This window comes from Bombus affinis, chromosome 14, assembly GCF_024516045.1.
Source record: "Bombus affinis isolate iyBomAffi1 chromosome 14, iyBomAffi1.2, whole genome shotgun sequence".
NCBI classification, from domain to species: Eukaryota; Metazoa; Arthropoda; class Insecta; order Hymenoptera; family Apidae; genus Bombus; species Bombus affinis.
In genome coordinates, this window is record NC_066357.1 from 9,141,814 (window position 1) to 9,166,845 (window position 25,032).

At 33.2% G+C, this 25,032-nt stretch overlaps 3 protein-coding genes across 13 annotated transcripts; 2 read left to right on the forward strand and 1 right to left on the reverse strand.

Annotated features, from left to right (window-relative positions):
- The first annotated feature begins 211 nt into the window (after nt 1–211).
- On the forward strand, nt 212–3,996 carry LOC126924581 (tubulin alpha-1 chain-like). The gene is made up of 3 exons (XM_050739287.1): nt 212–816; nt 1,131–1,347; nt 1,427–3,996. Exons 1-3 carry the CDS (start codon nt 814–816, stop codon nt 2,551–2,553), a joined length of 1,347 nt encoding a protein of 448 aa, XP_050595244.1. The 5' UTR covers nt 212–813; the 3' UTR covers nt 2,554–3,996.
- Nucleotides 2,919–19,337, reverse strand: LOC126924553 (protein hu-li tai shao). 11 transcript variants are annotated; one of them, XR_007713581.1, is made up of 16 exons: nt 18,805–19,324; nt 14,618–14,967; nt 14,184–14,370; nt 13,732–14,114; nt 13,212–13,661; nt 12,947–13,083; nt 12,756–12,873; nt 11,070–11,183; nt 10,851–10,943; nt 10,524–10,719; nt 10,296–10,433; nt 10,122–10,193; nt 5,762–5,829; nt 4,024–4,152; nt 3,685–3,721; nt 2,919–3,316 (listed from the first exon to the last, which is right to left on the reverse strand). XR_007713581.1 is itself a non-coding variant. In XM_050739180.1 (15 exons), exons 2-14 carry the CDS (start codon nt 14,726–14,728, stop codon nt 4,039–4,041), a joined length of 2,181 nt encoding a protein of 726 aa, XP_050595137.1. In that variant the 5' UTR covers nt 14,729–14,967; nt 18,805–19,324; the 3' UTR covers nt 2,919–3,316; nt 4,024–4,038. The 11 variants fall into 11 exon arrangements, 4 of the variants coding, with proteins under 4 accessions (XP_050595137.1, XP_050595136.1, XP_050595138.1 ...); XR_007713580.1 differs by having other exon boundaries at nt 4,024–4,167; XR_007713582.1 differs by having other exon boundaries at nt 4,024–4,205.
- Nucleotides 19,338–21,281: 1,944 nt separating this feature from the next.
- On the forward strand, nt 21,282–25,032 carry LOC126924584 (short/branched chain specific acyl-CoA dehydrogenase, mitochondrial). Its single transcript, XM_050739291.1, has 10 exons — nt 21,282–21,546; nt 21,618–22,046; nt 22,560–22,674; nt 22,818–22,918; nt 23,113–23,319; nt 23,431–23,601; nt 24,025–24,150; nt 24,242–24,424; nt 24,501–24,636; nt 24,730–25,032. The coding sequence occupies exons 2-10, from the start codon at nt 22,017–22,019 to the stop codon at nt 24,903–24,905; spliced, it is 1,245 nt and encodes a 414-aa protein (XP_050595248.1). The 5' UTR covers nt 21,282–21,546; nt 21,618–22,016; the 3' UTR covers nt 24,906–25,032.

The following is a 25,032-nucleotide window of genomic DNA, read 5'->3' on the forward strand; positions in this document are numbered from 1 at the left end:
AGAAATAATACATATTATTTGTATGTATCAGTTATTGATACTTAGTCATTAATTCACTAATATGAAGTTAAAATATTATAAATTTGCATGAGGATATGTTGTAGAAAGTGAAGGGTTAATAACAAAAAAACAAAAATAAAGAAAAATTTTTTACACGAATTGATAGTTTATACATTTTTTATATGTGAAAAATAAGAAAATTTAGGAATATAAAGATATTCCGTACATTGCGAATTTAATGATAGAATATATATGTATTTTTATATGTACTATATGTACATAATGATCGAATTGCAAGTGTCAAAGATATACATATGTATGTGAACAAAAATAGACCACAAGAATGTGCATCACGAACTTTTCGTTCAATTGGCTAGTTACGACTTGGCTAGCAAAAGCTAGTTTTAGCTAAGATATGCTATTTATATTCGTTTATTAGATTTAATCTTAAGTGCGACGTAACTGAGAGCGGACTTGTCAAATATAACTTTTTATATTCACACTGTTACTCTTAAATCTAAAAACGATACTTCGATGAAACAAAAATTCACAGTTTAGTATCAAATTTAAACACAGTTAATTATGAAAAGTATCAAAATAGGAAAATAGCTTTTCCGATGAATACTTGCAATTAACTTGAGTACATTTCGAGATGATTCGAAGTGGAGGATATAAGAGGCCGACGACCGTTCTTGTGTTGCATCATTAAGTTTCAATCGTTCAAAGAAGCGGCACCCATCTTCTGTGTAAACGTGTTATTCGTCAGCAAAAAATTCTGTGTTTAATAAAGTTTTATATTTCTACGTAATTAAAATGGTAAGAAAAGTTCACAATTCGGTCCAAAGTGACTACTGTAGTCAAAGTAACAGAAAGAAAAAGATGAAATAAAAATTTTAACTAAATAATAAATCATTAATACACTATTAGTTTGAATAACATTCTGTTCATTATTAAACGATGTAAAAATTAGTCTCCTGTATTCTAATTTTCTTTGGAAAAGAAGTGATAGTTCGATATTTTGAATTCAAAAGGGCAATTGTATATGTATTTGTATATGTAATTGTATATGTAATTGTATAATTCAAAGGGAGAAGAAAAAGATCTTTATAGAAAATAATTTTACGTTTCAGCGTGAGTGTATATCTATTCATGTCGGTCAAGCTGGCGTCCAAATTGGAAACGCTTGTTGGGAACTTTATTGTTTGGAACATGGAATACAACCGGATGGACAAATGCCATCAGATAAGTTTAGTGGCGATGATAGCTTTAGCACTTTCTTCAGTGAAACCAGCTCCGGAAAACATGTGCCCAGAGCAGTATTTGTTGACTTGGAACCTACAGTAGTTGGTAAGAGAAAAAAGGAGTCATTAAATCATTAAAAATTTGATATTCAGAGACAGTAACGATATTGTTTATGCGTTTGTAGATGAGGTTCGAACTGGAACGTACAAGCATCTTTTCCATCCAGAACAATTGATCACTGGCAAGGAAGATGCAGCGAATAATTATGCTCGTGGTCACTATACAATTGGTAAAGAAATTGTCGATCTGGTTATTGATCGAATTCGTAAATTAGCGGATCAATGTACCGGATTACAGGGATTTCTTATCTTTCATTCGTTCGGTGGTGGTACTGGATCAGGATTTGCTTCCCTATTAATGGAGCGTCTTTCTGTTGACTATGGAAAGAAATCTAAATTAGAATTTGCGATATATCCAGCTCCGAGAATTTCCACGGCAGTTGTTGAACCATACAATTCCATTCTTACCACGCATACGACTCTCGAGCATTCAGACTGCGCTTTTATGGTCGACAACGAAGCGATCTACGATATCTGTCAACGTAATCTGGATATCGAAAGACCAACTTACACCAATCTTAATCGGTTAATCGGTCAGATTGTTTCTTCCATAACAGCTTCGTTGCGATTTGATGGTGCTTTAAACGTAGACTTAACCGAGTTTCAAACGAATTTAGTTCCTTACCCAAGAATCCACTTTCCTTTAGTTACGTACGCTCCTGTAATATCCGCCGAAAAAGCATATCACGAGCAACTCTCGGTCGCGGAAATCACCAACGCATGCTTCGAGCCAGCGAATCAAATGGTCAAATGTGATCCCAGGCACGGAAAATACATGGCTTGTTGCATGTTGTACAGAGGAGACGTGGTTCCAAAGGACGTAAATGCTGCAATCGCTATTATTAAAACGAAACGAACGATACAGTTTGTCGATTGGTGCCCGACAGGATTTAAAGTTGGTATAAATTATCAACCACCAACAGCTGTACCAGGTGGAGATCTAGCTAAAGTACAACGCGCTGTTTGTATGTTATCTAATACAACAGCTATTGCTGAAGCTTGGGCTCGTCTTGATCATAAATTCGACCTTATGTACGCTAAAAGAGCTTTCGTTCATTGGTACGTTGGAGAAGGCATGGAAGAGGGTGAGTTTTCCGAAGCTCGTGAGGATCTTGCAGCTCTTGAGAAGGACTACGAAGAGGTTGGGTTAGATTCGGTTGACGTAGAAACAGATAATGCCGACGAATACTGAATCGAGCTTATTTTTCTCATACTTTTTAGTCCTTTGGTCTATTCTTCGCTAATTTTCTCGTTTCACCACTTAACCCTGATTTTCGCGCTTTTTCCTCATCTTTTTTAAAACTTCTACTGCCGAGAAATCTTGTCAGGAACAGATATTTTTTATCTTATCATATATAGTTAATAAATTGATATTGTAAAGTATAATGATGTATCATAAACAGAGAAGATTGAAAAATAGTATGTAAATGTGACACATAACGTACTTACATACAATAGCTTAAATAGAGGCGGCACAAGAAGGGATAAGGATATACATATTTGGAATGAAGAAATTGAAGATGAAAATTATAACACGACGAGGAGTTATCCCACATATTTTCTTGTCAATCAGAGACGTATTTCGTTTGTTTCGTTTTATTGCATTACACAAACGGGGCTGGGGAGGCAAAATTAAATAGCGGATTAAATAGTTCAGCGCGACGCTTTAACAAATTAAAAACGTAAAAACATTAACAGTACAATATAGTTTCTTATCGTACGTAGACGTAATGCGATGGCAGTCTTGAGTCCTGGAAAGATGCTGTGATTGTTGCACGGTTATTTCAATTTTAAATTTTCTATGTTCTATTTCCTATTTTCTATTTTCATTCGTCTCCGGTATATGCATTTTTTTTAACTCGCTTTGCGATCTTCGACTCTTCTCTGTCTCGCAGCTTAATCCTCATTCGGTAATAGTTCTTTTATTTGCGATAAGCTTTTGCTCGTGGCAGTGTCTGGAAATAAAAAATTGAAGGGAAAACCTTTCATAAAGTACGATCCAATAACAACTTATGTTTCCATTATTTATACTCGTAATGCATGTCGAAACAGACATCGATTAAACAGTATGATTTTCAGAGACTAGTGAACAAAAGATGAGTTACACGCAATCCCGAATAATAACGTGTGACCGTATAAACACCATCATAGCAATCATGATTCTAACTGGCGACTATAGAATACGAAATCTAAGATTGCTGCAACTATGCGAATTACATTAGCATCAATAGCTCTTCTACTCTATAATAGTAATAACAATAACAATAATGAAAATTAAGAAAGAGAAGGAAGACATATTCTCACACAGAAATTTCTATCCTACCTTTCTTCTTTGAACTTCTTCTTACGATTAGTATTTCCTGGATACAAAAAATCTGATGTAAGTCGCGGTATAATTATTCCAATTAGCAAGAAGATAAGTGAAAGTTTCGTGTAAAGTGACAATTTTATTCCTGTCATCAATCATAACATAACCTTTCAAACAAATATCTGCTAAAAATGCGACATTGATCTACGCAAAGTCAACTGGTTAGAATCAATAATTGTAAAAAAAAAGGAAAAAAGAGAAAAGAGATTAACGCACGTATAATCGAGAATAATGAATGAGGTGGATATGAATAAAGATACCAATTCCGATATTGTGTATTTTGTACATACGTACCAAAGTTAGGACTACCTACGCCTCGACTGGCTTCTTCTTCTCTTTCTTCTTCTTTAGGAAAGATGGTGTCCTAAGGCCTTTCTTCTTCTTCTTTTCCTTTTTCGGTGACTCCTCGCTAACGCTCACATCCTGCGACACGGAACCCTTAACACGGAAGGTCCCAACCGTAACCATAAACCTTTCTGCATGCACATGCAAGTAGCCAATTCGCCTTTTCCTTCTTTCTCCCTACAAGCTCGCACACGCGCGCGCGCCTGCTCTTTCTTCCTCGAATCTTTTCTCCCATTATGTATCGTTTTATCAATATATATATATATGTACAGTACTATGCAAAAATATTAAACTATCTACATAAAAGGAAGTATTTCATTTTTATGAACGAGTATAACGATACTTGATGTTGTTTGAACTTTGTTATTACTTTCAAGAATTTAATTCACGAATTATCGGTATAGCTGAAAATCTTTACATATTGAAATATAAACTTATTATATTTCGAATTATTTGTCATATTACTAGGCGCGATATTTTACCCTCATAATTCGAATTCGAAGACACCTAACCTTTGCAAGTAAAAGTTTACTAGCTATAAGTTGAAGTTTGGTCACGGTTACTTTTACGATTCGAAATACATAATATTGCATATATATACATTACGGCAAAAAATTCTATATCAATCTGTACTCACCGTAGATAATATCTAAAGATTCGTTTTTATTTGAATCATAATGGTATAAATCAGATCACTGATTACACAAAACAGTATTCTATGTTTATTATTATACAGAATTGATTATATTTTTGCACGCCATAAAAACGTACTGTGACAGAAAATGAGGTTATAGTTTAATTAATTATAAAACTAAATAAATGATATTTTAAAAAATTCAAGTTCTCAAAATCTTGACTTATACCACTATGACTTTCAAAATATCATATAACCCTGTATAGTATGGGAATATTTCCTAAAAATTACCTACAATTATGAGATTATCGTCGTAGATGGTCTAAAATGTTTCCATAGCATTGTACATACATATGTGTATAAATACACGCGCACGTGTGTCCCATTTTCTTTTCCTTCGCCCCTTAGCGTTTTGCATGATCTTTATTGTGGATCCATAAAAATCGGTCATTCTTAGATTCATGCAAGCGAACACTATTGGCGTACTAGCTTATTCCTAGCATTATATCGCAGTTAATGACGAAGCAGCATTTGTGTATGATTCTTAAGACTCGTTTGATAAATTAAAGATGAGATTGTGATATAAAGATTCGTAAAAATTTACGATTAGTTTAAGATAAAAGATAATCACGACTAATTCTTTCACGTATAAAACACGATGCGACGTAGATTCGTTAGAAATAGTAAAAGACAAAAATGTGTAGCTTTATCATTTTACGAAACATCCTTATATGCAAAATGTGTCACGCAATTGGCACTGATCTTTAAATTGTTATAATAAAGATTTAATGCATGATAAAAGGTATGTTCCAATCTTGTGACTGTGTGTATATATGCGATATATATTTCGTTATCGCATGTATACTTTGAGAATCCTCGAGCTTTTCTTTCGATAATTCATCGCTCCCTTTTATTTTTGCATTTTTCAAGTTCTATTAATCGATAATATAGCACGATAAAAATTAAAGTTATATAAGATAATATTGCACATTTGTGATAAAACTCGAGGATAATAATGATATTATTTAAGTTAAGATGACATATGAAACAAACCTCTTTACTACTTTGAGAAAATGTACTGTGATGGGCATCAGAGTGATCGCCGTTTACGGTATTTTCCCCTGAAACAATAAGGTGAGAAATATTACACGTTGTCTAAAAATTTTACATATAAATGATAAAGAAGGGAAGCATAATATCATGTAAAATCTATGTTTACAATTAATAGAGAGTGTATAAATAAAATTAGTGTATAAGTTAGAATGTCACAAGAAATTGGCGAAGTATAGTCAAATACTCACGCTTACCTCGAAAACGAAAACCAAAGTATAATTCTTGTTTGCTCTTCAAGCGTTTCGAATATGTAGTCACATTATAACAACTGATAAAGATGTTAAAATGAATATTAAAATGATTTGTTTTGATCTCTGTATCTCGTTACTTTTAAGAAAATTATTTATTTCATAATCTTAATATGTTTCGCATACAAAACATGTACGATACAAATAAAAGAAAAAATAAATAAATAAAGAAAGAAAAACTAAAAAGACAAAGTATGCAATATCAGGACACGAACAATGTGCATAATACAATTGCAAACACTAGATATAAACAATAAACAAAACGAGCACTGTGTAAAAATAAAATACAAATTAACATATCGTTTTATACTTTTGATAAATAAAAAAATTTCTTTGGTTTGCAGCAACAGAAAAGGAATATTTTTGTGGATATTTGAAAAAGTATTCTTTAAATAATCCTAGGAACTAAATTCTACGATGATGGTTCTACTATTGGTTTTCTCAAGTTATTAACTTAAAGAAACTCCACTGAAGCAAGTGTTACATCTTTGAGGGGATGAATTTCTGAAAAGGATGATGGTTGATCGTTTGATGAGATCATTTTAAAGGAATGCGTTATTGTTATTTTCTAAGCTATGACTAGATAATTCTTTGTCATTTACGATTTCGTCGGAATCATAAAATGTATAAGTATCATTAAGTCGTTTTCCTCCAATTTCTGCATTTAAATCCACGATCTTCTCGTCTGATTCTTCTTCACCTATGGTCGACAACGGAGAATATTCTTGATTGTAATCCATAGGACAGGAATTCATACAATAAATACAATCAACGCACGCTTCTACAGCTTTAGTAGTCTCTGATAGTGTCATTGGTTCTCTTCTTCTTTTCTCAATTTCGAACAAATCATACGAACCTACATTGCAATCCATTTCAACGAGTTTCTCTAAACTTTCATGCTCAACTTCTTCCTTATTTTGTCTATGCGATGTTTTATTTTCAACACTGTTCTCAACATCAAAACTTCTCTCTATTCGGAAGTTCAATTCAACTGCTTCTTTATCAGTATTTATTGGCTTGGCTTTCACTATTGTACGAAACTCGAAAATTGCGTCTGCTTCTGTTTCAATAGATTGATTATTCTCCTCGTCTAAAGCCAAATTCTCAAAAGAAATCGATGTAACTCCCATACTTTGATCAGGAACTTTTTTTGATTCATCGCTGTTTATCATTGTTGTCAAATTATCCACCTGCTGTCCGATTTCCTCTTTCTCATTGTTACTAGTATTACTGTCTTCTTTTTCTTTCAGCTCTACAGCCTTAGAAGTCTCTGATAGTTTTGTTAATTCTTCTTCCCTTGTATCAATTTCGGGTAAATTATCCGAATCTATATTCGAACTCACCTCAGCAAGTTTCTCTAAACTTTCAGATAAGCTGAGTTTAACTTCTTCCTTATCTTTTTTATGAGATCTTTTATTTTCAACATCTGAATGTATATTCCAATCTGTCTCAGCGAGTTTCTCTACACTTTCAGATAGACCGGGCTCAACTTCTTCCATATTTTGCCTATGCGATTTTTTATTTTCAACGCTGCTCTCAACACCAAAATTTCTCTCTATTCGGAAGTTCAATTCAAATTCCTTTTTATCAGTATTTGTTGGCTTCGCCTTCACTAGCGTATGAAATTCGAAAACTGCTGCTTCCGTCATGTCATCTGCTTCTGTCGCTGTTTCAGCAGACTGATCATTCTTCTCGTGTAAACCCAGATTTTCAAAAGCGGTAACAGTTGGTGCAACTTGTGTGTTTCGATCAGATGCTTTTTTTAATTTGTCACTGTTTATCATTGTTGTCAAATCCTTCTGCTGTCCGATGTTTTCTTCGTCATTGTTAACAGCATCATTGTTCCCTTTTTCTCTCAGCTCTATATTTGCATAGGTTTTTGCTTTCTTAATTTCATCGCATGCATCGATCACATGGTGAATAACTTCATGTATAACGATAACAGGTGTAGTTTGATTGGTCTGAGTCTTATCGATTTCTTTCGGCGTGTGTTTATCATCTTTTACGTTCGAACATAATTTTGGAGTTGAGAATTGCCAAGAAATGGTTGATAACGGCGAACTAGATCGGTCATTTAACTCTATACTCGAGAGAGTATCATAAACTTTCTGAAAAATTTCATTTACTAGACAGTAAATGATCATATACGTGTCATTTCCATTAAGTTCCGCGATAATTTCATTCGCTATATTGCTTATGTCATTTCGAAAATATTCACCGGTAGTTTCCAGCAATTCTAAAGACGTGTCAGCGAATAGTTCCAACATATCAGATCCTTCGTTCGAACAAATTTCAACTTGTCCATTATCAAAACATATATCGTTATTTATAGTCTTATTATCGTTAGAAAGCTCACACTTTTCATTGTCGGATAACGAATTGAACCAAATATAATTATCAGTTTTATCGTCTACGCAGTCCTTTTCTCCCCATCGTTGTTGTTCGTTTTTGGGACTTTTCTCCTCTTTTGATTGCAAAAAGCAATTCTGCTCCAAGTTATTATTGGGTTCAAATGTAAATGTTGATAACTTCGACGATTTGTCTATTATCGTTTTATCGATATTTTCGTGATCATTTTCTGAATTCATACATGGTGTCAAACTGTATATTAAACTCATATCGGACGGATCTAAACTATATTTCTTTGAGATTTTAAGTTCAGGAGAAGATAAAGCGATTAATCTTGTTTTCGTTGGCTGTATGTTTGAATCAATACAGCTTACTATTTGGGTAATCTGTTCCATAGAGCTTGTGTCGATCGACTTCAAATTCGTTTTATCATTTCTATCTTTTTCTTTCATTTTTTCGTTAGAAGACGGAACATTCAATGAATTTACGTTATTTTTCATTTCCAATGATCTACGAACTTTAGATTTTCTTTTCTTAATCGATTCTTCTTTTGTTTTTTTGTCTTCAAAGTAAACCGAATTTGGAACTTGTTCAAGACCATTGTATTTCGTGTCACCCGAGCAATTTACTTGCTCACCAGTTAATATAACTGGAGGACAAGGACGGTAGTCGATTAACTTAGTTACTAACCGCTCTGCGATTATGTCACCTCGGACAATTTCTAAACGTGGTTCGTATCGATATAGTTCAGCAACTGGATAATGAAGGTGTTCACTAATAATGCAGGCATCATTTTCAATCTTGTTCTCACATTTGTTTTTGCATTGACTGCAGAACCTGCTCGGTGAACCAAGATCTGCAACCATAGTGTCCCATAACACCACAATTGTATTTTAATATTTGCTCCTTTCGTTTATCTTCTTTCTCAGAAGATATTTATTATGATCACGGATGCTCACACCTGCGTATCTGAGATATTTCTTGTATTCGCAACAGCTGACAAGATGAAAAGTATAATATCTTGAAATATTTCAGCTGTGACATCAAACAAATCAAACAAATTGGTCCGAGTATATATCAGGACAAATTGATTTCTTAAAAATCGTGTCAGTCATTACCATACTCGAGTTGTGCACACAGCTTTTATAAATTACATTTACTATAATTCGTAATTCAAGGAAGAAATTATAATGAGAATAGAATATTATTTATTAATGCGAAGCAAGGTAGTTAACGTGCAATCTAGGACAAAAATTAAAAAAAGGGGAAGAATATGAAGGAAATAACACTTATTCTTCTGTACCAAACATAAATATGCAGAATGTTTATGCGAATGTAAGTACATACATGCAAGGTGCAAGCGTTAGTGATCATAAATAAAGGTGACAAATTAAGGTAGGGAAAAAATGTAATGATAAATTGCAACACCTTCGTGCTCATGGAACAAGCCTTGCGATCGTTATCATTAATTGTACGAAATTTCATTTAAAAAATGCAATATTATGAAACACATAGAAGACAAGAGAAATAAGACTTAAAAAAGAAAATGTAAAAGTAATACGACACAAGACTCCCCATATATTATATCGAACATGCATACTGCACGTTTCTTCGATCATTTTCAAAATATCTCCGCCTCTATGAAAATGATCGATTTAAAGTGCATAGGCTCTGGAAGCTAAAAATTGTAAAAAATAGCTTACCGTCGCTCAATACAACTTCAGGTTGACTTGGTGCAGGCACTTGTTTCGTTTCTATCCGTAGTACTCGGGGTTCTGAAAGTAATTGAGACACGATGCATTGATTGATTGATTTATTTTTCAGTTCTGAGATAACGATAAAATATAAAAAACATATGAGAATTTGTTGTTGCTTACCATCTCTGCTCTCTTCTTCTGTTTCCGAAGTTACAGATACCGGCGATTGAATTGGACTTTTGGCAGTGCTTGATTCGTGTGTTGCTCGACTAACATTGAATGATGACAATGCTTCCGATTCTGATTGCGATTCATCATCTGTAAAACAAGAAAAGATCAAACCAAGATTAAATTTACTCACTATGTAAATTTTCAATTGAGGGCAAGTTTATAGGCTATTTTGCTTACAGATATCTCCTTTTTGTTTGCGTTCAACTTCTCTCTTATACTGATCGAGTTCTTGATCGGTAACAGCATCGAAAGGATTTTTGGCATACGGTGTCTTGTAAACCATTGCGTTGTGTTGAAACCCTCTTTGTATGATACCTTTACTGGCTGCCCCTACCAACACTACTTGTTCTCCTGTTCCGCTAATAGTGGCATCCTTTCATAAGCGAATGTTCTCATCAATATATATTTTACCAAAATATAAGATGTATAATTTAACAAAATAGTAAACTAATAAATTATTATAATTTTAATTTCGAGTTATTACTTAAAAATGTGTCACATCACCTGCATTTTTTTAGCTTCTTCCCATGTAACTCCTTCTAATATGTGGGATTGTGGTCCAGCTGATATCTTATCCGCCCTACGGTAATCCTTTATCTAAACAAAAAAGCACAGCTCCAAGGGTTTAATCAGTTTGCAAATACAAAATATTTACATATTATTTCATTGAAATATTTTAAGAAATGAACGTAAACTGAATCAATGCAATTTCATGTTACTTACCTGTTGTTGTAATTGTTTAAATTCCTTTGGATTGGTATTTTTCGGTACAAATTGAAGGGCACTGTCGATCTTCACCGGTGTACTGCTATGCGTCGGAGATCCGTCTGACACCCACTGCACACAAAACCAGAACGTTAGTCGACCCTTATCGATAATTCGACATCCAACACAGCATTATGAGATACCTATTTTCGCATTGTCTGCGTATGTTATGTGTGCCTGCTTTGCTGGTGATGTCGTCTCGTTATCATTTCAATCAATTTGCGTGCATAACACATTATTAATGTTGCAACATTTTAGACTGTTCATTTGCCAAATTCAAGTACAAATTTTTCGATTAATTTACCTACGATCTAATCTTCTTACAACATTAAAAAAATTACGTCTACGTCTATTTACGCCTATATATACTACTGTCATTAACAGCGAATATTCTTCGAGTGTTTCATATCTACCTCCCTCTGATCTAGGGTCGATCGATCTGGTTTTGTAAATGCAGTGGGACGAAGAGTTGAATATCCATCCCTTCGACGACACGATTTTAACAGGCACACATTCATACACAGTTTCGAATGTGAATCAGTCAAATAATGATATCCATGCGCATCATATGATTATCTTAAATTCGATGCTCATACAACAGCGTTAAAATGCCATAAACTCGACAAAATGCTCGAGAATAAGGCTATTATTTGTTCATCGAATCGATCATTGAAACATAGATTCATAACACACTTCAATAAAATTCTTTCTATTTTTTTCTTCATTTTATACATGCTGCCATGCCGTTGTAAAGTAAAGAGAAGGGTTCTATCTTTTTTCGGAAAATTACCTATACACGATAAACAGTAGACATATATTTATTTATATATTAATAAGCTACAAGAGAGAGGCGCGATAAAGTCCCATTATAATTTTAGTCAATCCACCGAAAGATACACAATATTATAGCAACATTTATTTAGAACTACATTTTATATTAATCATAAGTAGATCGTTGAGAATTTATTAGATGTATTAGGTTGTATTCCCTTTTCCCTCTCTCTTTCCTTTCTTTTCACATGAATTTCTTTACAGTGTATTTTCTACTATAATATCATAAATTGGAATGTATCGAAGGTACGCAAATATCACTACGAAGATTATAAACAACGAACAAATGTAATATAATTGATCAGGAGGATTCAATGTTCAGAATAATTATGAACTTTTACTTTCAGTTACTTTCCATATGAGATCTTTTCTCTTCCGCCGTGTCTTAAATGTATGCAATAAAGTATATTGAAAGAGAATAATGGACAACATGAAATATGATTGATTTGTTTCCTTAACTCAAAGGAACTAAGCAATATTTTTGAAAACTTGTACGATCTCTTTTCTTACAATTAACGATGATAATTACGTTTCGACAAATAACTTTATAGAAGATTATAAATGTAACAACATGTGCATGTAAAATATTAATCTTAATATAAATGCAAATCTTGACATTGTCTTAATAGTACTTTTTTTAATAATATTATGCAAGATCGTCTAATTCTTGCGCAAATTTCATCTTCCTTCCCATACACTGTTTTTTACTTTCTTCTATTATTTTTTTTTTTTTTTTTTTTTTTATTTATCTCTTATTTTAGACGCACGCCGTTACATCTATTCAGTTTTGTTCTCAAAAGTGATGACTTCTACCTTTGTAATTTTCTTCGGATCGGGTGTTCCTGTTTCAAGTATTTCGACCTTTTGGTATACATTGGGCGAATTTAACCAACGTGACCTATCCGTGCCTTTACGGCCACCTTTCCAGAGCCTATAAAAAAGTGGGAACGTAATAAGTTTTCTTCAATAATTGTGAAGCATCTTTATGTAACAAACATATTTACCCCTGTTTATAAAGTTCTTCTTCTTCGAGTAAATATCCCAAAGATGAGACTGCCGGTGGTACTTCTACATCGTTCCGAGGCCGCGGAGGTTCTCCTTTTACTAGTGGATTTCTGTATATATAGCCGGTTCGGAAACCCTGTGAATGACCCAATAACTTGTTAGTTATTACAGGATCATTAATAAGCAAGAACGATGCAACGTTCCGGAATGAAAGAAAAAAACAGGAGGACTAAGGTAAAAACAACGGAAGGTCTATATACTTACTGCATTATCGAGCATTCGCATAAGTGCCTCAAATTCAGTTCCACCAATTCGCCAACGCTTTTCGAGTTTCTCAGCAAGAGCAGTGGTTTCGGTGATTTGAGCCGTTTGTTGCGGTGTGGGTGGTTTTCTCGAGGCTTCGAATATAGCTTTCTTAGACTCTTCGGAAATAAGATTTAAATTATCCAAACCAGCAGGCATTAGTTTTAACTGGGTCTCGCAAGCTAGGACCGTATTGTAAACATTGAAGAAGGCTTCTTCGACAGTTTCTCCGCAGCAGAGAGCACCGCGATTCGTTAAAAGCATAACTTTATTCATCGGTCCAAGATTTCTTGCTATCTTCTCTTTTTCTTCTGGTTCAAAAAATCCACCTACATACTGATGCGTGCTTACCTCTCCTATTACTATACTTTCTTGTCCAATTGGCAGTAATCCGCACTTTAATGACGAGATCTGAGGAAATATATAATTAACAGAGATGCAAAATGTAAAAACAGAATAAAATATGTATTTCTTTACTCACAGCAGTAACGGACGGAGTGGTAATATGAACAATGCATTTTATATCGGGTCTAGCAGCGTGAATTGTTGAATGCAATTGAAACCCTGCCACATGAACACCAAAATTGGTCGTCCCTTGTTCCACGACCGTTCCTTGCATATCAACTTTAATCAAGCTTGAAGCAGTAACTTCATGATACAACAGACCATACGGATTAACTAAAAAGTGTTCTTGATCTTGATTTAAGCGTGCTGTAATTTGTCCACCAACACCTTGAGTCCAACCATAGAGATCAAGCAGTCTAAATACTGCTGCCAATTTGCAACGCAATAGTTTCTCTCCCTTTGCATAACCCATACTTTCGACACCGCGTATATCGTTGATAGGTAATACACAATTAGAAGCTGTAATAGAATTAGTTAGATAAGCATTTGATAAAACACAATTGAATAACTGGTATTTAATGAACTTACTTTTAAAAACATTTGCATTAAACCGAGCACCTTGTGCACCCATCATATCAGAGATTTGCTGTAGTAGACCTGATGGTCCAGCACCATCTTTCATTTGTGTCTCAATAATTCGTTCTAATTCTTCGCGAAAAATTCGAGAATTCATCATCATTTCAACTCTCTTCCTTCTTTCCATCTCCCTCATATCCTACACAAAAAAGTAATGGAAAATATAATTTAAAAATATTTCTTAGATATGCAACACTGTTGTGCGATTTTTCTTTCAAGTCGCATATACCGTCTGATAGTGGACTATTTTATATATGTCTAGAAATCCCAAAGAGGTGGTTAAAAAGCGCAGTATTTGTCGAAAACGTTACACGTAGCACAAAACGTAAGTACAAGATACCACAAAAATTCTTCTATTCCTTAAAAAATTTTTTTCGAAGTCTTACCGCGTCAATGTCTGCAGGCCGCATTTTACTCTTCTCTTCTTCTGTCAAACCGTCCATTACCCCATTCGTGTGTGGTTCAGTCAACGGTTGTTGCTGACTTGTGTCTGCCATTCTTGCTAATTACTGTCCTTTCTTTTCTAAATTATATTCTTTTTACTCGTCGTTTGTTTGCTTTTTCGTATTTTTAATCACTGTCGCTATCACTATCACCGCCACTACCACTAGCTACGACACTACCACTGTCACTGCTACCGCCGCCGCCGCCACCACCTCCTCCACCGCCGCCACCACCACCGCCGCCACCTCCTCCGCCACCTCCACCTCCTTCCACCCCTGCCGTTGAATACCGACTAAAACAAAATGTTTTATATCACTATTAATAACTATTAATACGTCTTAATATATTTTTAAAAATTAAAAGGAAAAATAAGGGACTCGTTTCTCGATTAGATATAATTCTTATCTTCCTAGTTAAATAGAACTGATTTAACACATTATCTTTTAGTATTCTTTTGATTCTGACATAAAGGGTATATCATACTTCGTTATCTATAGGAAAGATAATTTTCAGGCGTTTCTCTGCTCATTTCGAATGTAGAAACCAATGAACACAAGAAAAGCGACAGGAGACAGCAAACGATCAATAAACTTCCGAGTAACAGTCAAGTAGAGTAAGGTGCGTCGAACGCGTAGATGGTAGGGGCAAATTACAAGAATCCTTAGTGCGACTGAAATCGTAGTTTCCTTTTTTCAAATTCTTACTACGTTTATTTATATCACGTGTTTCCATCGTCTTCCCCTATGGTCGTATCCTAATCCCCCTATCTTAACGCTATCTTTCATTTTATATTTTCCGTATCTCTTTTTGTTCAGTTTTTAAATATACTACAACAATAAATGTATCTACAGCCTGCCATTCTACTATCAAAAATAAAATATTTAATCTCTTATATTCTAGATTATTTGCTCTTGATTTTTTTGCCGCCATCTTTATTTCTGATATTTCAAGTCTGTTTAAAATAACACGTATGCTAAAAATAGATACATCTTAAAACCATTGGAGCATAATTGTGACAAGAATAATACTTATAAGTGTCGTCAGACTTCTAAGAATATTTGGTTAATAAAAGAAGTTTAATACGGATATATAGAATTAATATTGTTGAAGATCATATATTTAATGTGTGCTTTATTTTTTCTTTATACTTATCCAACTAATGATTGCTCAGAAAACGTAGAAAAATCTGAGCACTGAATAACACGAACTGTTTCTACAATACGAATTTATAATACAATTATAAAGAACAGAAAATGTTGCTTTGGTATATTATTATTTAAATTAATTTGTACAGTAAAAAAATAAGTATATTTTATATTGCACCTGTTCATCGTTAGATGTGTCAAGCACCATACACTAAAGTATCGCTAATAACCTTGTTTAACGGCTCTTGATAATTCGGAAGCGTATGCTTAACCCAAATTCTCAACTTCCGCAAATTCTACTCTAAACAGGCAAATTGCAGAGATCGTTGTACAAATTCTTTTTACAACTGCTCATACGAAATATCTTTGCCACTATGTCTAGAGCGATTTTCTATTCAACTGCTTTTTTGCCGTTCACTTTATCGATTTCGTTCCAAACGTTATCGTACACACAATGGTGGAGAAAAGGATTTTATTTACCAATTTCCTCAATTCCTTTTAATTTCAGTAAACGTAATTATAGTTTATTATTTCTACATTTTAAAAAAATAATACTACCTATTTCAAAATATGAACAAAATTCTGTAACTATATGCTACGTTAAAACAAATAAAAAGTACTGCAGTTTAAGTTATTGATCAAATAATGCACGTTGTTTAATATTAAAGTCAATGTATTATTTTATAAAAAAGCAAATTGTTATATTGTTATACCAATATTTGAGATATATAATAATATAAATTTTATTTCTCATAGCTTAACAATAAAATTTACTTTCAAGATTAATCATAAACAGTATATATGATATAACAATAGCGATCACTATTACAAAGTTCTATCCATATTTACATTATTATATATTTTAAATATTAATATGATTTTTCTCTTGTATTATATATATCCTAACTTGGTTAATTTTTTACATTAAATTTTATTGATTAGTATGTGACAGGTAAAAGATATAAATGTTTATTAAATTATTTTATATTATTTTATCTCAATATTTAATTAGCGGAAAGAAAAAACCCAAAAAGATTTCTTATTTCAAACAACTTCTTTATCTTACGTATGTACATAATTCATTATGACCAAGTAATGTCATTCCTTCAATTAACGTTCATCAAGGAACGCCAATTGAATTCTAGCTATTCACGGTTAATCGACATTACCTTGCTATCATTTATCTGTATCATGACGATATCAATTTTTCGCTTTCTCGTATATTTCATAAGAATGACTTTTTATTAAATTTATACGTCTATTTAAATATGTGTTTTTTGAGAAAAATATAAAAACTGGTCAAACAAGTTACGAGACCTGTTAGTATTTCGTGGAAAAGAGTCAATTAGGATGAAAAACGTAGATAATGTATTGAACTATCGAGATAGTGAACTGAATGCGCGTATTGCGCGCGAGATACTTAATGCGACGCGTCCGCTGTTTCTCGACGCGATGATGTCATAACTTAAAACGTAAAGCTTACTATCGGTGCTCGTTGGGCGATACTACGTTTGCCCGGGCATAATGAAAGGCACGATCGTTGTAGTCTACGTCAATATAGTACATTCGTAGAACAGATCTTTTAACGAAATAACGAACCATTTGTTATTATATACGTTTTACTTAAATTCGAATAGTAATATTGTTCAAAAATATTTGATAAGATTCAGAGGAACAGCAAATTATAATTACAGGTAAATTCAAGTGAAATGCATTTAAATCAATCAAAAGTTGAAAAAAGCTGAAGAGATAAATCAACACACTAGCAAACGCACAGGTGAGCGTGGCTACTATAGAATCGAAACTCGAGAGTAGCAAGTTTATTTCCAAGCGACGATAGATTGCGCGCGGGCGGTCTGGAGTTTGTAACAAAAAAAAAAGACGTCAACGATTATGCAGAAACCTATTGGACCTACGTGTTAAATAATACTTTTCACGGTAAAATTGGTGATGATTTAAGATTTTTGTTTAAGACACTTGCCTACACGAGAATATCCGCGTTGCATTGTTATTTTCTCACCATTTACGAATCCGATCATAAGGACGTTGAGACGAACTCAGCGTATGGTTATTCGTGTGAATACGCCCAAATGACCACTACATGTATGTCAATTTAGTCCTCTACAAACAAACGCGAGCAATTTCGTGTACACAACCGTGCACACCCGCGACATTCAGAAGTAAATTTAATAGCATAAAAGAGAATCAACTTGTACACTGGTTACACCTTGCCGAGCTTTTTTGTCCTAACACTACTAGGCGGAGCAGTGTAACCAATTGATTAAATACACGTAGAGAATAACGAAAGGAAACTGAATCTCGCCTGCTGTTCAAATAATGACACACTTATTTATCATTGTAGAGACAACCTCCATATAGAACACTAAAATAATATCAACTTTTAAATTCACGAAATAAAAAACTGAAATGAATATAGTTTTTAGTTTCAACTGAATGGTTCCCGCCGGTCATAGTCTACGCAATGCTGTAAAACATTATGTTAAGTGAAAGAATGGAGTAGCAAATTGCAATCGCGTTTAAGGTTAAATTTTTCATTAAAGCTGTATGTTTAACACGAATATAGAAATAAAAGAAGGTCAATGGTTTAACAATGCAAATGGCGATACAGCAATGGTGAGTAATGGGTTTCAATGGCGCAATTATGACAGCGAGTATCTTGACAGTAATTATCGACGTACTTTTACCAAATATTCTTAAACCGATGAGAAACACGACTAACGAAATTGTGAGACAATGCGTTGTCGAAAAGTGTCTACAAATGTAGAAAGAAATATCCAAGATTGCCGCTCAATCGACTCGACTCGACTCTACACAACTCGGCACGGTACGACACACCCCTTACGCTACGTCATTCTTGTCAATTATTTCGAACCACGTTCTCTCGTATAGAGTGCTGGAACTTTCCAAGTGATTCGTATTTACAATGGTATTTTTTACTATTAATTAGTGAAGTAGTGACTTACCTAGCGCAAAATCGGCAACTATCGTCAATGATCGATATATCCGTATTCGTTTGGGGAACCGTTCGACTCGCTGTTCGTATCACCGAGCGGTCGTTCCGTTCGGTGGACAGCTTCCCCGCCCCCGTCGCCGTCGATGCTCTTCCGGCGGCTGGCAAACCTTCCCCAAGCCTCCTCCTACCTACTTCGCTCCTACTACCACCACTACTATTCCTACCACCACCACTTCCACTTCCACTTCCACCTATATCTTCTGTTCACCACTTTCGTTACAACCACTTCGAGCTTTATATCTCCTTTTCTCCTTCTGTATTTACTTTTCCAACCAGCCTACTTTTTAACCTATGCTTTTATAATTTATTTATATTATATAACATGTATTTATGTCAGTCAGAATACTCATACTTGGCCCCCTTTCGATTGTGTACAGAGGTCGATTCTCCTAAACGATGTATTAAAACTTGGTTATCAAGTGTGAATATTTCGTCTTCGTCTCTACACTGCCCCGCATTCCTGCTTTTTTCCTCCAACTAATTGTACAATGGGCACGCGGATCGTGCGCACAATACTGCTGCGCAACTGATCTGAAAGCGACCCAATGAGAAATCGCTTCTCGAAAATATACCGTCTGATTGGCTGCCTTTCAAGTTACCGCCCAATCAAAACGTTCGAGTTTTGCACAACCAATGAAATACTACGTACAATACGTATATACCAAAAATCATCGAAAGTCGATATGTTACGATTAATCGATAATATTTTTTTACTGCGGCAATATAAAATACTTTAAACAAGAAAAAGTAGAATCTCTGTCATTTATTAATAAATTGACAATGCAGATTGAAATATTGTCATTACAAGTTAATCTTAATACTTCCTTCCCTACATAATTTTATATAACAATAGTTATATCGAATAATATATCGTTTTACATCTTAATTTTAATGCAGCATATATATGTATGTGTTTATCCATTCATTTATTTATTCAATTCATTTCTGTTTCCTCACATTCTATCAATAAAAATATACATATATATGTATATACCTTTGATATACATCGTTCAATTTGGATTGCGTGCTTTGAAAATTTTAAACAATGCGCTTCGCAAAGAATATACCTACTGCTACTAATAAGTTATTAATTTGAAGTAGCTACAATAAAATAAAATGAAATTAATTTTATCAATGAATGTTTAATATATTAATATTATTCGTAATATTTGAATTATCTGTCATTAACATAGAATAGCTGGATTAAAGCGGGCCGAGCATGAACAAATCGACGGGCAGTAAACCGGGTTTCGTAGTAATATAACGGGCAATGTAGTAGTACCGTAGAAGGGATCGCACGTCTTTAAAGATACTATATTATACATATAGTCGGTTTATAGTTTAAGCTATACGAGTCTATAGTATTGCTCCCCACTCAGAATGATAGTCAAGTCAAGTGTCACTGGCCGTAACTGGTCTGAGCATCGCTCGAGCGCTTACGTTCGCCAAATGGCGGGCTAAATAATACTGACAAGGAACACTATTTAATTGATGATATAATAGCATAGCTTTTTTAAAGAAAAATATTTAACAAAATGTTATTAATAAATAGTATAGAAGCTAGATCTCTTGTTGCTTTATCTTTATCTTTATCGTTATGTTATCTATATGTTGCTGTATCTTTTTTTGTAGCGAATTAGAAACGGTTCATTTAAGCAAACAGTGCATACTTAGTTTTATCACATAATTCAAACATTAAAGAAATTTGATATTATATTTTTTTTATTTACATACTTTTTCACGTAGGACTACTCCCTTGTTGATTGTGTACCACGATGTCTGGAACATTCTGTATAAGCGATATTCTTGCGTAATTCAGAAAACGTGATTCCCTACGTTGTTTGACGATCAACAAACTGATAGTTTTAAACAGACAAACAAGCTTACCAACGATTACAAAAGTTTGAAGCTTGTTGGTTGTTTTAAAAAGAAATAGATCTAACTAATTAACAACTAAACTAATTGCAAGTGATATTTTTTATTAAATTTTTTTATGAGATTTGTAGAGTACCCTATCGAATCATATAAAAGAGTCTACATATATGATTCAGCCATAAACTGAATAACATTCTTTGTGGGTTAGAAGGTTAAAGTACATCGATAAACATTATAAATAAGATATGATTCCATATCTCGATTTAACGAGAATCATTGTTAAACAAAAATTTAATATTTTCATATATGATTCCTATCATTCTTTCCGTATTTTCTTTATTTTTTAGATTCAATTTCATATTCAATTTTCAAACATTTTCGCATGCGATATTAAAAAGGTATGGAAATATCAATATATAATATCAAAGTCTTGTGTTAAGCGATTTTAATACATTTTATATAAACTCCAACGAGTAACAAACAATATCTTCAGATGAGTAATAAATTCAATTATCGCAATCTTTTATGTAACAGGAATGACGAACAATAAGTTGTAAAAATTTTATGAGATCTTCTGGCTATTACTAGATGTAAATATCCTTGATTTATTCATTCCTTCCACCGAAGTAACATACGTTCGTTATAGATCATTTTGTATGTTTTCTTTTTTATTGTGTTGTAACTTCTTATCGATGTTTCCAATACTATATTATATATGCCACAATAGTATATGTCACTTTTTTCTTATCTTAACCTAGCCTTAGAATGCACTAGCAATGTGTGACAGCAAACAACTGGGACATCCCGTATATAATATGTATGTGCAGGCAATGTTTTATATTCTACACAAAAGCATAGAAAGTAATAAAGTATTTAACCTCGATTTAGGAAACATAACTACATAGATAGCAATTGTCACGACTTTGAAATTTCTTTGAATAAACTCAACATAAATTTGGATTAAATGGACAAGGATTTCTTCCCATTATTCCCGTTACGTAAGAACCTGTTTGGAATATGTTTATGTGTTGTATATAGGAACAAGTGGTAACAGATACGTAGGCACAGTGTTACAATCGAGTCAATGATACAGTCTTTCATCTGCTGTCCGATCAACAACATACTGATTTACGTTCCTCTGCTTTCATTTGAATCACTAAATTTTCCAAGGACAGTGATACATCGCATATACGCAGTGTGCAGCTGGAATTTTCGTGAATATCATCGAAATTAAGTTGTTATTAAAAAGTGTTTTGGACTTTTATAAAATAAAGTATTAAACCAAATATGAATTTATTTACATCTTCGATTAAGCAGGTATGTATATATGTTTCTCAGAGATTTGTGCATCTATCGCGCGTTCCTAATAATGACTATGTAATTTTTAACTAACAATTTTAATAATTTCAATATAGAACGAGAGAAGGAAGTAATTTCGATGACGTGGCATGTAAAAATTTGAAATTTAATAAAATTAAAAAAAAAAAAAAAAGTCTGTTACTTAATGAGAACTTGTCTATTCTATTCTAATATATTATTAAAAATTTTGATGCGTTTAAACTGCACAGCCTAACTATTACTGTACAATTCTTCTTTTTTTATAATAACACAATTTTCATTTATTGACATTCCTAATGCTTTCTTATTTCGCTATATTTACATTTTTTAGAACATTATAGACTTCAACGTTACAAATCAAATTTTCGAATCGATATTTCCATTTACTTTAATCAAACACCTTTTTCTTTAAAGAGATATACTTTATAGTAGTCTGGAAACGTAATTTCAAATATACAAAATTAAAGCAGGTCCGATGAAACCAATTTTCAGATATCACGAAAAATGTATAGCAATAGGCATCTGACCACCTGTGTAACACAATTACACCACTGTCCTGGCCCTTTAACTCAATTTACAGAAGAGGAACTTTTGATGAAAGAAAGTGGTAAGATTATTGTTATTGTCGAATATTCTGCGCGTTTCATAGATTACTCACATAATCACAGATACCATATGCTTCTTCGTCTTTTGCTCGATTAATTGTCACGAACTATCATTCTTAAATATAATTTTTACAAAATTTCTTAGTTGCTAAATTGGCTAAAGAGGAAATTGCTCCGCTTGTGCGAAAAATGGAAAAAGAGGGAAAAATAGACGATGCTGTAGTACGAGCACTTTTCGAAAATGGTGTAAGTTTTTTATCTATCTCTGTAGTGAATTAATATATGTATATAAATTAGTATAATATATACATATATATTAATTTTCGAATCAACTACTATCAATTAATAATTAATCCGAGACATTTATGCTATCAAACTTTTATTCGCATTTTTTTTTATTAACGCATAATATAACACACATTTAATCGATCTATTGATAGTTAATGGGCATCGAAATACCGGAGAAATACAGTGGTTCTGGGTGCAATTTCATGACAACGGTTTTAACCGTTGAAGAAATTGGCAAAGTTTGTGGAGCTGTGGCAGCTCTGGTCGATATTCATAATACTTTAGTGAACTCGTTAATTGTAAAAGTCGGCACGGAAGAACAGAAAGCAAAGTATCTGCCGAGATTAGCACAAGAACACGTAAGTAAACAAATGAAATAAAGTAGTTAAATAACAATGTGCAATAAACTGATAGCATCTTATAAATAATTTCAAACAGCAACAATGTTTTTCATCTTTTACGTTTTCTAGGCGGGAAGTTTTTGTCTTACGGAGCCTGGTTCAGGATCAGACGCCTTTTCTTTGAAAACCGAAGCAAAAAAGGATGGATCTGATTACGTTATAAACGGAACAAAAATGTGGATTTCAAATTCCGATATTGCGGGTTTGTTCCTTGTTTTCGCAAATGCGAATCCTTCTGCCGTAAGTTTAATATTCTTATTCTATTAAATTATGTTTGTAATTTAGAATCGTGAACACAGAGGAAGAAAAAATAGAAGAAAATAAGCGATACGGACTCGACCTATATTGTTTGATCCTGCAATAAAAATTATCGTTTTGATTGATACTTAATAAAATCGCGTATAGTATTTAACGTTGTTTACCAGTTTTTAATAAATTGAATCAGACTATGGTATGCTTCGCGCTATCTTTATCTTCTCAGGTTTTTGTTAAATACATTCGTCCAAATGCTCGAACTTTCAACTTTGACCTCTGACCGATTTTACGAGTTTATTATAGAATTTTCTATCGTAATCACTTGCTTTTAAAATGCGATTTAATTAAATTATAATTGTAAGGAAATAAACGATATTATCATATAACAATAAAACATCTTTTAAATAGGGATACCGTGGCATCACAACATTTTTTGTAGAACGAGATACACCTGGATTAACAGTCGCAAAACCTGAAGATAAGCTAGGAATTAAAGCATCGGGTACATGTATGATTCACTTCGACAATGTCAGAGTAAATAAAATGATTTTTTGAATGTAAAAATGCTTCGAATATTGCTCGTGGATACTCATTTTTTAAATGTTTGGTTCTCTTCTGAATTAAGGTTCCTGAGGAAAATATTTTAGGAGAAGTTGGCCAAGGGTATAAATACGCTGCAAAATTTTTAAATGAAGGACGAATTGGTATTGGAGCTCAAATGATTGGTATAGCACAAGGCTGCTTCGATGCTACCATACCATACACATTGGAAAGGAAACAATTTGGAAAAGACTTATTCTCATTTCAAGTATAAGATAGATAAATTATTTTTAATATAATGAATATCAAAACTAAGACTCAGATTGTATAATTTTTGTGTGTAGTCTATGCAACATCAAATTGCTCAAGTGGCCACTGAACTTGAATGTGCCAGGTTACTGGTTTACAATGCGGCCAGATTAGTCGATGCCAAAAGAGATGTAATAAAAGAGGCTGCCATGGCAAAACTGGTTGCTTCCGGTAATTAACGTTCTCTTTCTAATTTTTTAACGGCAATCGTAAAATACTAAAATATTGACCGTAAAATTTATTATATATTTCTTTTCAATGCAGAAACGGCTTTACGGGTTACCGCAAAATGCATCGACTTTATGGGTGGAGTAGGATTCACGACAGATTTTCCTCAAGAAAAATATTTTAGAGATTCGAAAATTGGGACTATTTACGAAGGCACTAGTAATATGCAATTATCAACCATAGCCAAATGCATTCGTCAACAATATTCGTGAAAATATATAGTTACATTCGTCTTTTAAATCAAAATTTTATACTGTATTTTTTATTATTATAATAGATATTTTTTACAATTATCTTCTTTTATATTCCACTAATAATAATAAATATTTTATTGATAAA